An 18444-nucleotide genomic window follows, 5' to 3' on the forward strand; every position below is an offset into this window, starting at 1 on the left:
GAATTTCGGCAAGTTGCTGATAATTTTTTGAAAAGCACAGCAGCATTTTGCCGTCAACTTAGGGAGTCCTTGTTTCAACAAAATTTTGTTTCCCACTCAGTGAGGGGAACACTGAGAGAGTAATATTGCCAACAAAGTATGTTCTCAGAGGGTCCCCCCCTCTGGAGGTCAAACCGACTACGCTCTCTGGGCAAAAAATTGACAGCCATTGTTGCTCTACTTTTGGGAACAGCAACTTGTTCTCTACAGAAAAAATTGGCAACTTTTTTACAATACTAATTGTGGGCTACATTTGTTGACAACTTTGGTTGTATACGCAAATTTAGACTTTAATTTAGACAAATGAGACCAAAAGTATGCGATAGGAGCTATGCCTGGGATTCCAGAATAGGGTAGATATACCATTCAATAACAAGTAGTTCCGAATCAACTCAATTTGTACTAGTAAAATCGTAGCAAGTAAGGGCTAAACCTAAATAGCATGATCACTGCTGATATGTTAACTGACAACGGAAAATACATATATGAAGGAATGAGAGCTGTTCTCAAGCAAACACCCATCCGAGAGCATTACGCTTAACTTGACGGTGTGTGATAAGTCAGTTCTGTTTAAATTAAGAGGAGAACCATTTTCCTTGATACATTTCTTTCTTCATTTAGTATTCAAAACAGAACTTGAGTTTAGGTGCTCATGAATGATTTTCATTGTCAGTTATGAGTAGAGACAAGTTACAACAAGTATAATACAGTTTCTCTGAAAAAAGTTTTCAGACATCTTAGGAAGCTTAATCTTCTTAGTTAAATAGAATCTATAAATAGATCGAAGGAGAAGATCGAAGAAGAAGATGAAGAAGAAAAAGAAGAAGAAGAAGTAGAAGAATAAAAAGAAGAAGATGATGATGATTATGATCGAAGAAGAAGAAGAAAAAGAAGAAGAAGAAGAAGAAGAAGAAGAAGAAGAAGAAGAAGAAGAAGAAGAAGAAGAAGAAGAAGAGGAGGAGGAAGAAAAAGAAGGTGGTAACCAAGAAGGAGAAAAAAGAGAATAAATACCAGTAGGTGGTCGTTCTAGTCATAGCCCGTACTTGACACTGGAAGGTTGAAAATTTCAGGTTCAAGGTTTTGTTTTGAAGTATCGTGTCTTGTAGAGTACAGCCTAGTGGTTTGTAGCTACTTTATAGTGAACTGTTCAATATGTATTAGAATTAATAGTATCCGAACCAGTAATTTAAATTATTTAATGCCTCACAGGTGATAGAGAACGGTATAGGCTAATATATTAGGCCTACTATAACTCAATCAATTCAATGAATTATGATGATATTTGTCATGCTAGGTAGTTCAACTAGGTGTTAACCATGAAAGATAATCAATTTATTTATTTATTATATTAAATTTATTCTCATTGATGTTGTCATATTGTATCTACCATACCCATAAGAGTAGCCTGAAAACCACATTTTTATAATACGATTTTCAGGTCGCTCTTAGCATATAGCTCTAAAAAATCAACCTAAATCAGCTCTAAATTTCAATTAATGAATGGAATTACACAAATAATACAGAGATTCTCCACGTTTCAGACATAGATTATTTTGCTTGCGATATTTTGATTTAGATATCAAAACAATAGGTAATTCAAATTTGATAATATTGAATAGGAGGGTTTACATAATAATTATTATAATAATAATATCGAGTGACATGGCTGGCTCAGGTCTGGTGTCAGAGTTTTCAGGTCGCAACTGATCAATTTCAGGGCCTCTGACATGACCTAACGACTGCTTTTTAGGCAGCCGGGACCGACGGCTTAACGTGTCCGTCCGAAAAACGGGAGTGGCCCGAGATAAATATCTTGCCCGGGCAGGGATTTGAACCCGGGCCTCTGAATCATAAAGCCAGCATCAAAAAATGATAATATTGATCTCATGAAGATTATATTATTCTACTAAAGAGTTTATTCTGCTTAAAACTTGATCTTTTGTTAGATTATGTAATTTTGCTTCCTATTTGAATATAATCTAGAATATAGGTAATAGAAAAGGCACTTTCACACCATACAAGAAAGTACACTTTTCTAGAATTTGCCAACTTCAATTTATTGCCAATGTTCACAACTATTTTAATGAATCAAAATTCGGGGGAGGAACAGTTTTGGGCTGTGCCTGTTGATCCTCCCCAAATTATTTTAAATAATAATTTTGTATCATTGAATCAATAAAATAATAATAATAATAATAATAATAATAATAATAATAATAATAACGTTCCAACATTACGTCAAAAATGTTCAGTACATTAACACTGTGAAGCACTTGCTACATATTGTTCTATATGGTCATGTACACAGTAAAGGATATAAGAACTGTTTTACATAGCAATTTTGTATACAGATATGAACTATTAGTGAATGCAATTTAGCCATTGCATATTACATAGGTATAAAAAGACATTGTAAAATTATGCGTTACGCTCTCTGCCGTTGGCTACTGGAACTAAATGCTATTTTGTGAAGCAACAAGCTTTGCTAATAAAAAGCAACAAAAGAAAACAATTTGAATCTGCTATTATTAACATTTAGGATCAAGAGGATAAAGAGCTAATCTCGTATGTTTATAGACGATACAATGATTATCTGGACTATTCATACGTAATATATTATTACTATTCTGGAACATACATAGGTCCTGACCATCCTTTATTACTAGTAGTTCTGTGAGCAGTAGACCTCAAGCAGTATTCTCATTCACAAGTGCCTGATTGGAACTATAGACCTTATGGAAATACAGCAATAGACTGGCTTCTCCACACATCTGTGTAATAACTTGTCAGCTTATTTATGATGAATAATTCTATAGTCTGATTCTTACTCTAATATTGGCGTATGAAGGAGGCTCCTTTTTCCTTTTATATATTATCCTTCAAATGCAAAATTTCCAAAAACCTTGTATATTTCAAATTAATTGAATATTCTATTATATTTATATGGAAAACAAAAAGACTTGATCAAATTTAATAGAAGTTCATGTTTATTGTACCATTTCAAGTCAACATTGCACTCTTTTCATATTTTACTGCATTTTAATTAATTACTGCACTCTATCAATATTTTTATAATTTCTCTTCTTATCTATTATAGGTTTCAACCAATTTCTAATGATTAATGATAACTCTAGACTGTGTATTCCAAATTAAGGTTTAAAGCAGTTTTGTTCGAATGCCTGTTGTTTTTACCTGTATTGTATCTATTGTCTATGAATAAATGAAATGAAATGAAAGTCTCTTCAATTAAAAATATTCAAAATTGAAGAAATTTAAAGAAAAAGAAATCCAATTGGAAAATAAGATGAAAACAAAATTTCATGGTGAGTCAATTGAAGAGTTCTCATTAATCATTAGAAATTGATTGAAAAAAAAAATATTCATACAAAAAAGATTGAAATGTTGATTAAAAAACAAATACCGTAAGGAGTCCATATTTTAATAATACTATAAGATACACTACTTTTGAATTTTCCATGAAAATAGCTTTAAAATGTTGAAAACACTTCATTTACTTGGGCTTCTTTTTAAATTAATAAAAACAATATAAAAATCTTGAAGTACCCTTTATTTTTTAAAAACTTTAGAATAGTTAAACTAATGTTCATCCAATTTCAACTACTGTTGAACTATTTTAAAGTATTTAAAAATTAAAGGGTACTTCAAGATTCTTATATTGTTTTTATTAATTTACTTTTAAATGTTCTACATTGAGATACAGTAATAAAAAAGAGAACAAGCTCTTTTCCCCTGAAAGACGGCAGAATCTCCTACCTTGAAACAGATAGTTCTATCTTTTTTCAACTCCTTAAATTGTTATATAGACTATGAATAAATATAATTAACTACCATAGAAAATTTTATCCCAATTATTATGGAAATGTATCATCAAATTATTATAAGATATAATTTATTGTTGAATATTGGCATGCTACCAAATTTGTCCAAAAGGTTTGATAGTATTCCACCTATCACCCAAGGAAAGTCTTCTGTTCCAATTATGCTAACATCTTGATAAATCATGAATGGATTTAATGCCTATAAATAAGAAGTCCAGTTCAGAGAAAATCAAATTATAATTTTCATAAAAATTGGGCAATTTACAACGAAAATTTACTGAACAAAATCATTTGATACTTAAACAGAAAATTCTTACAAGCTAAAATACTTATCTCTTCATATTATAATTATAATTTATTTATTTATTTATTCATTCATAAATGGAGACAACGGGGGTCACCCTAAATCTGTCTCCTTTATATATTATTTGTACAATACAATATTGAGATTAAAAAAAGGAAAAAATTGTTATAATATTATTGATAATAATAAGAAATATATTAATAGGAAAATTAATGTATAAGAAAAAGAAGAAAATGACAAAAAAATACAATGAGTACAAAAACTTGTAATCTAGTTGAAAAAGAGAAAAAAACTTGATAAATGGAAAATTGTAAAAAACAACGATTGAATCAAAATATGATCAGAACTTCTTACATAAATAATAACAAAATATTGAACTCATTTGTTTGGCTACAGACTTCAAAATTACACAAAACATTCAACACAAATTTAGAAAATAATAAAATTATTCAGATCTCAATTAAAACATTTTAAACTTCACTTAAACAGAAAAATTTCAAGAGGACTAAAGTAATTCAACTCTAGCCAGTAGCCATCTTTTCTTGAGAGAGACTCCTGAGAGAAACACCTGAAATAATCCTTTATGTTGTTTAGAATTATGTGTTTATTCAGAAAAAGAACTTTATCATTAATGTAGGTTATTCAACACTAGTGTATCTGATAAATTCACGGTAAAATGTTAAGTCCGCATATCGATTACACCGATATTTGCTATCAAGTTTTATTGATATTTTGAATATCGAATTGAAGGTTCGATTTTAATCGAGAAAATTGTAATATTACAATATATTATATCTGAGATATAATTAATATCTCAAGAATCAGCTATTAGTATCATATATTATTATTATGATATACAAATATGACTTGAATCACAGCTACTTTGGAGGAAGGTGTAAAACATTTTGATAATTTCCAATGACTTTATAATGTTATCACTTTATATAAGCCTAATTCCATCCATTTTTACTTTCCTTGCCCTATTACCATAGGTAAGGAAAGTATTGCTTTCCGATAAAAATTAAGGTACCCCAATTTCTAAATTTCTATACGTTTCAAGGTCCCCTGAGTCCAAAAAAGTGGTTTTTGGGTATTGGTCTGTATGTGTGTGTGTGTGTGTATGAGTGTATGTGCGTCTGTGTACACGATATCTCATCTCCCAAAACACTTATTGAAATGGGCTGCTTTTAAATTAATAAAACAAATATAACTTGTAGCACCCTTGTTTATTATAAAAACTTAAAATATTTGAACACGACTAGTTTCGGTTTTTAAAAACCATCCTCAGGTTCTAAAATAAATAAATAAATAAAATTCAATAACTGTTATAAAACTGACATATGATTAAATTCATATGACTAATTATCTATGGTAAAAGTTATTAAATTTATATTTTAAAATTTTAATTTTATTTATTCATTTTTAATTTTATCAAAAATAGGATTATTTAAGTCAAATTGGATTATATTTATTAAATTATTCCTATTCAATTTTGCAGTTTTATTGATATAAAACTCTTCTTTTACATTCAATTTATTACTTTCACTACCAATGCTTAATATTTTCATATTAGAATTTATATTGATATAATTATGATTATTCTCAATTAAATGTTCAGCAAACGCTGATTTTTGAGTAGTATTTTTTGAATTTAAAGCCTGAATATGTTCATTGAACCTTTTTTGAAAACATCTACGTGCTCATCTCCCAATTAATGGAATGACTTGAAATTTGGAACTTAAGGTCCTCACGATATAAGTATCCGACACGAACAATTTCGATCTGATGCAATTCAAAATGGCGGCTAAAATGGCGAAAATGTTGTCAAAAACAGGGTTTTTAGCAATTTTCTCGAAAACGGCTCCAACGATTTTGATCAAATTCATACCTAAAATAGTCATCGATAAGCTCTATCAACTGCCACAAGTCCCATATCTGTAAAAATTTCAGGAGCTTCACCCCATCAATGCAGATAGATTCCCAATTATCAGGCTTCAGATACAATTGAAACGAAAAAAATCAAGTGGAGTAGATTGAGCATGAAAATCTCTACAATTAATGTTCAGTAACATTTTCACCTAAAATTGAAAATAAGCTTTAAATTCGAGAAAATGTGATTATTCAATTGCAAATTATTGTTGATTCTATTAAATCATTCGATAGCAAACCTCATGAGTGTCTCCAGCGTTATTACCCTGTCACCAGCTGGCTCAAATCACTGAATAGTCAACGTTAGTAGACAAAAGGTTGATCACTCACAGGTGTATGATTCAAAGTGGTGGGGGGAACGCCAGCGTGACGTCACGTGTAGTAAAAATGTTCTAGAGTAACCACACTGAGCATACAGTTTATTCACTGTATCTTCAAATATATTTTCGTTTAATCTCCTCAAGATTGACCTAGAACTTTAAAATTCTCCATACTTATAGCGAATGAATCACCGATTCTAATGATGTTGTTAAATATTTCAAGTTCATTCAACTTTTATGAATAAAATGAAGTTGAAAGTTTTTCATGAATCTAAAAACGTGACACGAAAAAGTTAATAAGCTGGAAAAGCGTTAGTAGACAATGTTATACTATTATAATTTCAGATTAACCCTTAAAAAATCTTGATAAACCAATGCATCGCAATAAACCGATCCCGATAAATCCGATGAATTTCATTCATTGTAAATGCACTGAACACATGCTGGTATCGAGCACATGTTCTACGAGAATCAAAATATCTCATCCCCGAAATTCACAAGCTGATGTATAGCCAAACTACAAAATATAAACACGACCTAGAAGATGAAGAAACCTCAAGGGTTTGAAAGGGAAGGTTAGGAGGTGGGGTTTTTGCTTTTATATGGCAAAATGCTTGTATTATTCAAATGTTTTAATAATTATTGTAAAGCAGAAACAGAAAGCTTGCATGTCAGAAAATGTTTGTGTTATATAATTTGACTATACGACACCATATGATTTTCAAGAATGCGATATTCTGCCTACTCTGTACTACAGTCTACGTCACGGCTGCAGTTCCCCCACTCCAATTGCATTTCAACGAAAATACTATAGATGAGTGACCAACCTTCTGTCTACTAACTTTGCTGAATAGTAGACCTGAGATGCGCGGGAACACTAGCGTCAGGTGATCAATTTTCATAACGGCAAAGAAAGTTGTGTGAGTGCGCCACACCAGATTTTTTCTCTCAGGTTATGATTACATTGGATGGAAGTATGTGTAAATGCACGTTTGATGATGCACGTAAATGAGAAACAAAATCTGGAAAGAACCATAGAAATACGTTAAGACTTGCTTGTAGCTGCTCACATTGAACACCACCAGCAAGTGCACGCGTTCAGTGTGAGTGGAATATTGCTCTCTACAGATTTAGCTCTGTAAAGAGCTGAATCTGTAAAATTCTGTAACTCTTAGACTCTGAAATCATTGTCTCTGTCTCTGTAATTTTTGTTACTGAAAAACAGATTTTTACTCTGTAAATTGTAGACTCTGTAAAATCTGTGTGATTTTCCAGATTTTGTTTCTCATCGGCACACTTGATTGTCATGCATTATCTCACCTACATTCGCACATACGTGCAACCAATGTGATCATACCATCAAGTTCATGTTGTGTAATATCTTTTATGTTATCATTGATTATTTTTTTATAATTCGATTTGTTTTTTATGCTTTGCAGTGAATGATGTGAACGAAGACCCATGCCAAGATCTGCTGAGTCAGCAGGACAGCAGTAGCTACGAGGGAGCGGTGTTGTGTAGAACTCACTCCGATTGTGAGATACTGGACCAGTTGTGTTGTCCCACTCCCAACACCCCCGGCAAGAGGGTTTGTGTCAAACCAGCCGCCAGGAATCATGTCACCGTCACACATACACGTAAGTATTTCTGGGCCCAATTCACACAGAATGAATAAATGAATAATTTGATTAATTAATACAAATACAAATAAAAATAAAAATAAAAATCTCAGTATCCTTTTTTGAATTATTTTTTCACAACACGTTTCAACATTGATGCCATTTTCAAGTGATATAAAGTTGAATGTTGAAACATGTTGTGATAAAAAAATTCAAAAAACGGTACTGAGATTTTTATTTTTATTTCTATTCATATTTGGTCACTCCCTCAATGTATCCAAAACAAAATACTTACTTTTCACTCTGACTACAACTTGGCAATTCCAATCAGCACTAAAAGTTCATAATTATACGTGCAATCAAACTAATTGTGATTGGGAAGTAGTTACGCAATCTGACTCTTTAAAATATATCTTGGTATATTAGTAGATGAGAAGCTCACTTGGTCTTGTCATATCCATTACTGTATTTGAAAATTTATCTACTAATACTTTCAATAAAATTTCATTTCCTTAGAAAACTTCTGCCTCAACCTTTTTTAAGACAACTTCATTGCACTCTTGTGGATTCCAAGTTGAACTATGGAATATCATGTTGGGGCTCCACATTTATAAAACCCACTTAAAGCCGTTAATCTCCATCCAAAAATCCATTTTTCGAGTCATGGAAGGTGTGAGGAGAACCGAGCACTCATTCCCAATTTTCCAAATGTTTAATTTTTTACCATTGCGCTACATTTATTTTTTTGAAGTTTTATCTTCATTCTTTATCCAATCAGGAGATCGTGGAAGGCAATTGTATGTGGGCAATCACTTATATAGCACAAGAAGTGCAACAAATAATCTTCTAAGGCCTCCTAAAGCTTACAACACCTTTTTTCAAAAATCTTTTGTCTTTCTTAGTCCTAAGGTGTTCAATAATACGCCTGATTATATAAAAGATGTTAACAGTATTCATTAATTTAAAATAGTTATTTGTACAACTAGTGCGCAAAGTGACAGTTTGCTGCACCGAAAGAAACGTTTACGCCCGAGCCGTAGGCGAGGGCGGAATGGTTTCTTGAGTGCAGCAGAGGAACTTTGCGCACGTATTTCACATTAAGTTTTTCCTACAGTTACCATTGAATATGAAAAGTGGGTAATTATGGGTAAAATTGCCTGAAATGCATCAAATGTGTTTCTGTGTAATTTTATTATTGATAAAAACCTTAATTTATTGTCAAATTGAATAAAAATGTTGTCGTTGGTTATAATATATACTTAATAATTTGCTCGTTGTGCTCCGTTGCACCTCTGCTCACTATAGCGGCCCAGTCACTGTTACCAACTTCATTTTGATTTTGCTGCACTGTTGCTCCATATAAGTAAACCTACTAAGTATTTTGCGTTGCCATGTTGCAAATCTGGAGTGCAGAAAAAATTTTCCCGCACTATAGCGGAAAAGTGATTCTTTGCGTTCTGTAATCAGTGCAGCAATGGCCACTTTTCAACGTAACTGTAGGAAAAACAAATTTTCAAGTGGCTCCTTTCTTCTCCTTCTGAAAATATTGAGAGTTTGTTCACTGTCATTGGTTAACTTCAATTTTAGTAACACATGAAATATTATTCTAATGCGTGAGTGGTGTGTGAATGCTGCAGCAATTGAGAAACTTTTTTTCATGTAAGTTACTCCTACTTGCAAACAATTTTAATAATTAAGCAAGTAGTATTCCTTTTATTTGACATCTTGTTAGATTAGTATACAATTTTGAATAATGTTTTTATTTATATTGCAATGTGAAAAAATTATGTGATGCTGTAATAGTTATTTACTGTTCATGATTTGAAAATTGTTTTGTTTCAAATTATTGTAGCCTATTGATGTCAAAATAAAGAACCATTTGATTTGATTTGATTTGATTATTACAAGTAGCCCTTTACAGAAAAGAGACAATTAATACAATTTTATTGTCATTAGACATCATTGGTATTAGACATTTCAGAATCCCAATTCAGACTAATTCAGATAAGTATTTTAATTTTAAGCATTTTTAGTTGAGTTTTAAATTTAATGTATTTCAATCCTGTTTGCAGATAAGAATTTTCTTAAACAAACAGTATTGTATTCAATGATCTGCTATATCATTTGTGTAACGGAATTTGTTATGTAAATGTTGTCATTGAATAAAAATGTATTCGATTGATTTGAATAAGACATTCAACTTTCATTATTAGAAGTGGCGTATGACACGAACGTGGCTCTGACTTTTGTCAATTCCTCGCCTCTCCTGAATAATCATATATGGGCCAATGCTCACTGAAGTGATGTGGTGTCAAGTTGCTTCTGTTTGCATGGGACAATATGTTTATAGAGGTTTGAAATTCCGTATGCTTATTCTGTGTAAATTGGGCCTTAGGATATAAAAAATATCAGAGTTCTAAAATGCCGGTAGTCGATTGGATTTTCTAAAGTTAGTCATGTTAATACTGGTACCTGTATTCATTTTGTTAAATTGAAGACATTTTTGTATCAATTCAATAATTGACAAATTGACACATTATATGAACTGCTGTATTTGGATTAAAAGATCTTCCGACATGGAGGGGTATGCGGAGCGGAGAAAAGTAGGGATAATATATTACTGAGGGTGAGGGTGATTCACACATAAACTCTTAGGTGCGTGGGTGATGATTGAGAGGGATGATGATGATGAGAGATGACGACTACTTTTTAGGTAATACAAGGTCCCTACTTTTTAGGGATACAGCGGCAGTGATGCTAGAGTGTAGTCTTTAGTGAGTTTTCAACACCTCATGATATTCATACCTAGCAGTTTCCTCTCTGAAAGCAATGCATCGACTGAGCCTGTTTGGACAACTAGGCAACCGTGCTTGTCTTTATAACTCTATTCATCACTCTTATTAAATAAATGAACGAATTATGCAATTGAATAAATAAATAATTAGCTGAACTGATTCTCCATCTCTGCTCCGCATATCCCTCCAAGTCGGAAGCTCTTTTAATTCAACTAGGGTATATAACCTACCGTAATCCTGAACTTGAATTGAGCTCGATTCATCCTATTGTTGAATTATAATCATTATCAACCGTTATCAAAATTATACGTTTTGAATAGTAGCGCTCATCGAATTTCCATCTAGCTGTTTACCCCGTTGTCAATATTTGCAGTAGCAGAAGTCTTCGAGGTGATTTACAGTATTTTATTTGTATTTTCCTCCAATAATCCTATACTATTGAACAAGCAATTTCTGTTCATATGTTTAAATGTTTGTATGTTTGTATTTCACCGGATCTCGAAAACGGCTCTAACGATTCTCACGAAATTCAGAACATAGTAGGTTTATAATATAAAAATTCAATTGCACTAGGTCTCATGCCTGGGAAAGCTCGCTGAAGGACATTAAACGGATAATTAGTATCCATCTTTGGAAAAACAGCTGATAATAATTATTTCGTCGTCTGTTGATGATGGAAGTGAGTGAGCGAGTTCATGTGTGAACTCATGTGTGTTGGGACTGTTTCAAAATTATGACTCAGCTGTTGAACTTTTGTAATCATTCAATCAGGTACTTAGTGCCGGTTGCAAAAATCCGGGTTATTTTCAATCCTGATTAATTCCAGTAGATCCATCTTTTTGAAATGTTCTTCTCTGATTTGGTTAACGTGAAATTAATCAGGACTAAAATTTAACCGGCTTTTGTGCAACTAGGCCTTTGTGAGGGAAATTTTCGCATTCCTCTGGGAATTTGTCTCAATTCACTGTGATTACATATAGAACGTTTCTGTATGAACTATTAATATTATTATAATTTCTTCTTTTGTAATTAATTTTTTATGCTTTTGTACTTCAGAGAGAAGCTCGGTCCCCGATATTGATTATTAATTCATTAGCAAAAGAATAAATGTAATTTCTTAGTAATTTCCAGCTGTATAGATTATCTACCATTATAGGATGAGTTTCTTAATTAGATAGTATCGGATGTAGAAGTAGTGTTTAAAAGAGATTTTTAGAATTTCCCAGTAATTAAAAAAAGTACAATATTTAGTAATGTCAAGTTATTGAACAATTTTAATAAAATAATGAGCAAAGATTGTAAAATGCACGTGTCTTTTTTTTAATGAACCAACTAATTTTGTGTGAATCGACAGCTCTGCTAGGCATAGTGCCCCGCCACTGTCCTCCCGAGGAGCGACTCCCCGAGCCACTGGCTGTCAAGAGCTGTGAGACGGATGCCGATTGCTGGCCACGTGTATGCTGCCCCGAGGGAGGCCCTGCCGCCCCCACACTAGGCGCTAATAGCGGGAACCTGGGATCTGCCACCCCTACAGTTGGTGGCGTTCTGGGCGCTAATAGCAGTAACCAGACTAGCTACTGTCGCACCCCGCAACCCCCCTGGCAGAGACTTGTCAACAACCACAGTCGCACTAGTCGATTGCTTGCACGTCAGTATTAAATAGGCCAAACATTCATTGGTTTCTATTATTTTTTATTATAAAGTTATTCACAATTGTTATAAATATTGAATGAAAACAAGTTTACTTGAGATAGATAATAGAATAACAACCAAAAAACTAGTGTGTATATAATTGAGTAATTCTAATTTAGTAATTAAAACAAAATATTCTATGGGTGATTCAAAGTTTATGCAACAATAAAAGCCCAACTAAACAGAGCTTTCTCCAAGTAAAACCGTAGAGCAAATAAAAAAAAGTGTATATAATTGGTGTTTTTGGCAATATCAAGTCGTTTTCGTTCAAATATAAATATTTATCAGAACACAGAAAGTTGTTATAAATATTGTGAGAGATACAAACATACATTTAATATAGATTTGGAAACAAAAGGCTTTGACAGCCCAAAACTCTCTCCGTTCCAGAATAACAAAGTTCAAAGAAAAACTAAAACTATAATATTATAATAAAGGAAGGAGATGGCTTATACATGTATTATGTTATAGGACATACACGATTGACGCATTACCACTATTATGATCTAATGAACTGATTAACTTAATTTTTCATAGAAATTAAAAATTTACCAAGGATGAATATATACCTATTTTTATTTTAATTAATCAATCAATTTCAATTTTTGTAATTGAAACAAATTTATTCAATGTGTAAATCAAAGTTTACGCAACAATAAAAGCCTAACCAAACAGAGCTTTCTCCAAGTAAAACCGTGGAGCAAATATTGATAGTAGCACGCTATATTCATGAAGGTCATAAAGGATGCGGGTTCTAGACCAAACTCTTTTTTTGCTTCGAATTTTCACCTCTAATGAAGATTATCCACGTAATTTTGGTAAAATAATAAATATTTTTTAAGTTTATTGGACACAATAAGGAGATTACATTTTACAACACAAATGTTATAAAATAATGTGATTTATGATATATGTACGTTGAATATGATATGTGGAGTCACATGTTACATATTCAGTGGCCCTATGGGGAGCTAGAGAGAGTAACCTTCAGCAAATTTTCATTTGTCAAAAGAAAGCATTGCGCACTATGTTGAGGTTGCATCCACAAACACATTGTAGGGACTATTTTATTGAAATGGAGATTCTCAGTGCTCCCTGTCTATATATTTTGGAAATGTGTGTATATATTAGAAGGTGTTCACTACAGACTATTAACAAGACGCATAAATATAATACACGGCATAAGAGTACCTTCTCTGAGAATCTAGAGGTGTGTACAGACTTTCGCTCTGCTCCGCAACCGAACGTCACTCCAGCAGAGCGATTGATGATCGACCGGGGAGCAAGAGTGGTTCGACCGGGGAACGCGAGAAGATCTAACATCTTCCGTAACGTTCATGATGGGTGCGGGGGCGGAGCGACTGTGGTTCGATGGAGGAACGAGGGCGGTACGAGGGCAGAGCGTGCTCGGTGCGGGTTGGAAGCGCGTATATGTGTACGCAGCTATAGATTGACTTTGTATGAAGAAAAACCCAGTTTATAGTTTTGGTAGAAAGATTTACCAAGTACTACCAATTCGGTTGCGGGAAATATTAACGATAAAGGAGTTTAAACGAAGTTTGAAATTATTTCTAAAGGAGGAGTGCTTTTATAGTCTGAAGGACTTTTTTGACTACTGTAATAGAGTCAAAGACAAATTGTAACTATATACTAGATATAAATTTCATGAAAAATTAATGGTGTCTCGCTTTTTGCTAGCACTTTGACTTGTCTGACGCCGTTGAGGCCAACCAGACGTAATATAAATCTATCTATCTATCTACACACAGATGTTCTCTATCGTTTTTAAAAAGTTTGATCACAATAAAATAAAATTTATTTACGATTTGTGTTGTGTTGGCAGCCGTGCGTAACATGATGGCGTACCTGCAGTGCACCCCTCCCCCTCCACCGCTGTACGACCTCTTCCCGAAGGAATGTCGCTCGATGCTCGACTGCTTCCCCAACCTCTGCTGTCAGGAGCACAACAGGAAGGTCTGTCGACCTCCCCGAAAGTCTCTGCTCGCGCTCATATCCAATCTGGTGAGCACTGTTTGAAATTAAATACCTACTTCAGTAGAATTAAAACAACTGTAAAGACTATAACAAATATATTTATTCATTTATTAGAACAGTCACAAACACGATATTTGGAAAGAGAAACAGGCAATTGCCCAAAACTTCTTCAATTCCTTGATTTTGGCACATAAATAGTCCAAAGTGAGGTTAAGTTTAAAATTTCTGTTTTCACCAAAGATTAACTCTCAGAGACTATGGGCCGGTTTCCGAGCTTGGGATTTAGCTAAGTTCTAGACTTTAAACAGCTGGAGTCAGAAAATTGGCTTTTCAAAACGGGGCGTAGTCGCAGTCCACGTTTAAATTAAATTTCGAAAAACTAGGAAATTGGACACAAAATAAAATAAAGAGAAAAGAGTGTAAATTTTCAGCTATTTTGAATTATGGTACCGGGTTGTTAATTAAGTTTCAAGACTGGTCTCGGGAAAAGAAATTTATTGCAGATTTATGTACAGCGGGCTAAAAATCTTCAAAATAGGCTCCTTCTGAATCGACACACCGCTGCCAGTGAGTTTTCCACTGTTCGAAGGCTTTCTGGAACTCCTCAACTGGAATGTTGTTTGAACCCCTCGTCGAAGCCGCTTCGACCGCTTGGATGGTGCCAAACCGCTTCCCTTTCAGGTCCTTCTTCATCCGGGGGAACAAAAATAAGTCACTGGGGGCGACGTCTGGGCTGTAGGGTGGCTGCGGCAGCGTTGCCATGTTGTTTCGGGCCAAAACCTCGGTGACGGTCAGGCAGGTGTGCACGGGAGCGTTGTCGTGGTGCAGCACCCAATCATTTTTCTTCTCCGGGCGGACGCGGTGGACTCGATCCTTCAAACGACGGATCACTCCCGCGTAGTATTGTACATTGACAGTCTGTCCAGCCGGAACAAACTCTTTATGGATCATGCACTTTGGCCAGATTGTCGTCGTTCCGCGAAGTTGAAGGCCTTCCAGAACGGTCATCGTCTTCGCGGCCCTCTTTGAAGCGCTTGTGCCACACAAAAACCATGGCCCGGGACATTGTCTTCTTTGTAAGCCTGCTTAATCATCTGCAACGTTTCCTGGCCGTTCTTGCCAAGTTTGACACAGATCTTCACACGCTGCTCGATCAAACGCTGCATTTTCACTGTCGCGACTTTTCGACGTGAAAAAACACACATTGACTTGACGCTTCATGCGTCACTTCAGCGTCTCGCCGGCAACTGAACTGACGAGTGCTCGGTCGCTTGCCTGAGACTCCCCCCACCACGAAAGGCTGAAGAGACCGGTCTGGAAGCGCTCCGCTACGCAGGAAAAAATCAGTCTCGAAACCTAATTAACACACTCTGTATTTAGGAGTGTTTAATTTCGTCAAGGAAACATGTTTCCAATAATTATAGAAATGAGAAAATAAAGATTATTTTTCTGCGACTATGCCCCGTTTTGAAAAGCCAATTTTCTGACTCAGCAGTTTAAAGTCTAGAGCTTAGCTAAATCCCGAGCTCGGAAACCGGCCCTAAAATAAGCTATGGACTATGAACATATATTATAGAAAATACATGATCAGTACCCAGGTTTCATATGGCAAAACCTGACAATCATATCCTCAACTATACTGATACATGATACAAAAAAATATATACGGTATATTATAGTGAAGTTAAAGAACTGCTGACTTGGAGGGATATACGAGCAGAGAGATAGAGAACCAGTTCAACCAATGAGAGTGATGAATAGAGTTATGGAAGCAAGCGCGTTTGCCAAGTTGAAAAACAGACTCAGTCGATAAAGTGCTTTCAGAGAGTATACTAGGTAAGCGTATAATGAGGAGTTGAACACTCACCAAAGACTACAGAACGCCTTTCGCTCTAGCACAGCAAATCGTGGAAGCTGTATTAATACTTTTCTCTGTTCCGGATTTCTGTTCTGCCTCCAAGTAGGCAGTTCTTTTAATTCCACTATCTATATATATAAAAGCGAAATGGCACTCACTCACTGACTGACTGACTGACTCACTCACTCACTCACTCACTCACTCGCAGAACTAAAAATCTACCGGACCAAAAACGTTCAAATTTGGTAGGTATGTTCAGTTGGCCCTTTAGAGGCGCACTAAGAAATCTTTTGGCAATATTTTAACTCTAAGGGTTGTTTTTAAGGGTTTAAAGTTCGTCTTTTAGCATGTATATTCTTCTTCTCCCAATCTCTCAATTATAATTGAAATTTCCATATCATATGTTACTATAGAACTATAATCTAGATAAGAGTACCTCTTCGAAACAGTTGTTAACTGGCAACTGAATTAATAATTTTGTCAGGTTGGCATTAAGTTGAGTTGACTTTGTTAGGTTGGCACCAAGTTGAAGATTTAAATGCATTTATCGCGGAAAAATTGATTGGGCACTGCTACTTCAATCCTGGGAATATTATATTACTAGCCATCAGGCTCGCTTCGCTCGCCATATCCGTTTAGCCAGACGTTTAGTCTGGACCCCCGACTGGATTGTTCTAACATATGATAAAAATGCTCAAATGAAAAATGCAGGCGAGCGAAGCGAGCCTGCTGATCTCATTCTTGGACGATCCAGTCGGGGGTCCAGGGGGCGGAGCCCCCTGGCTAGACGGATACGGCGAGCGAAGCGAGCCTGACGGCTAGTAATAAATAAATGAAGAAATAATCTATCTATGTATTCTTTTATCATGTATCTGTACAGTTGAGATAGAGTGGCCGTAGTCGAGTGGATCAGATGCTGGCTTTATGATTCAGAGGCTCGGGTTCAAATCCCGGCCCAGGCAAGATATTTATCTCGGGCCACTCCCGTGTTTCGTATGGACACGTTAAGTCGTTGGTCCCGGCTGCCTAAAAAGCAGTCGTTAGATCATGTCAGAGGCCCTGAAATTGATTAGTTGCGACCTGAGCCACTACCTCCTTAAACAAAGCCGTAGTGCATTCGTGTGACGTCAGCACAGGTAGGGATTCTACACCAATAAAAATTCGTTGATTTCAGCTGATCTATATCAGCTAGTGTTTTCATTGGTGTAGGAGCCCTACGTGTGCTGACGTCACACGAATGCACTACGGCTCTGTTTACGAAGGTAGTGCCTGAGCCAGCCAGGTCACTCGATATTATTATTACAGTACAGTTGAGGATATGGCAGATTTCGCCAAGAAACCTGCGTGACTACTGATCTTAACTGATCATGTAGTGTTTTCAATAATATATTATTTCTGGTCTATATAGTATGTGTTTTTACTAATTTATGTATAGATGTTTTAGCCTCAATGAGAAAAATCACTGTTCCTATGAGGCCATTGAAATTTCAAGTTTTTAACACATGACTGAATTAGAATTACATATAGAATTATTTATTCTTAATATAGAATTTAATTCGAATTGACTACTAATGATTGTTTCATTACAACATTATAGTGGATGAACATAAATGGTCTCGTGTAAATCGCTCATAAATTTCATCATGGCTCTTTATAGGATATATGTATACCAGATAATTTTTCAGCCATTTAGACCTGCTAGGCCTATTTCATATATTTTTGCATTTATCATTCTAAAAACTGAATCTTGTTTTACAGGGAGTTGTATGAAGCAGTTGGAGCGATAGTGAACAAAACAACAAATGATTTGGAAGAGTATTCATGGAAAGATGATGTCTTACTTTCTCCAACACATGCCAAGTCTAAAGGGAGAAAAATATGTACAAAAGTACTACTTGAAGTCAAGTACAAAAATATGCAGCTTGGAAAAGTTGCAAACAAGAAGCCACCCTATGAAGAACTAATTTAAGTTACCAATGTACCTAAACAGTATTCAGTGTTCGTAAATTATTATTGTGGAGTAAATCAATAAAAAACATTGAAAATGTGTTATT

General features: G+C 34.7%; 1 protein-coding gene across 1 annotated transcript; it reads left to right on the forward strand.

Annotated features, from left to right (window-relative positions):
* The first annotated feature begins 342 nt into the window (after positions 1-342).
* Positions 343-18442, forward strand: LOC111049459. Its single transcript, XM_039425670.1, has 6 exons — positions 343-354; positions 1110-1116; positions 7871-8068; positions 12200-12493; positions 14381-14559; positions 18149-18442. The coding sequence occupies exons 1-6, from the start codon at positions 343-345 to the stop codon at positions 18158-18160; spliced, it is 702 nt and encodes a 233-aa protein (XP_039281604.1). The 3' UTR covers positions 18161-18442.
* Positions 18443-18444: the final 2 nt, after the last annotated feature.

The sequence above is a fragment of the Nilaparvata lugens genome, chromosome 4 (assembly GCF_014356525.2).
Source record: "Nilaparvata lugens isolate BPH chromosome 4, ASM1435652v1, whole genome shotgun sequence".
NCBI lineage: Eukaryota > Metazoa > Arthropoda > Insecta > Hemiptera > Delphacidae > Nilaparvata > Nilaparvata lugens.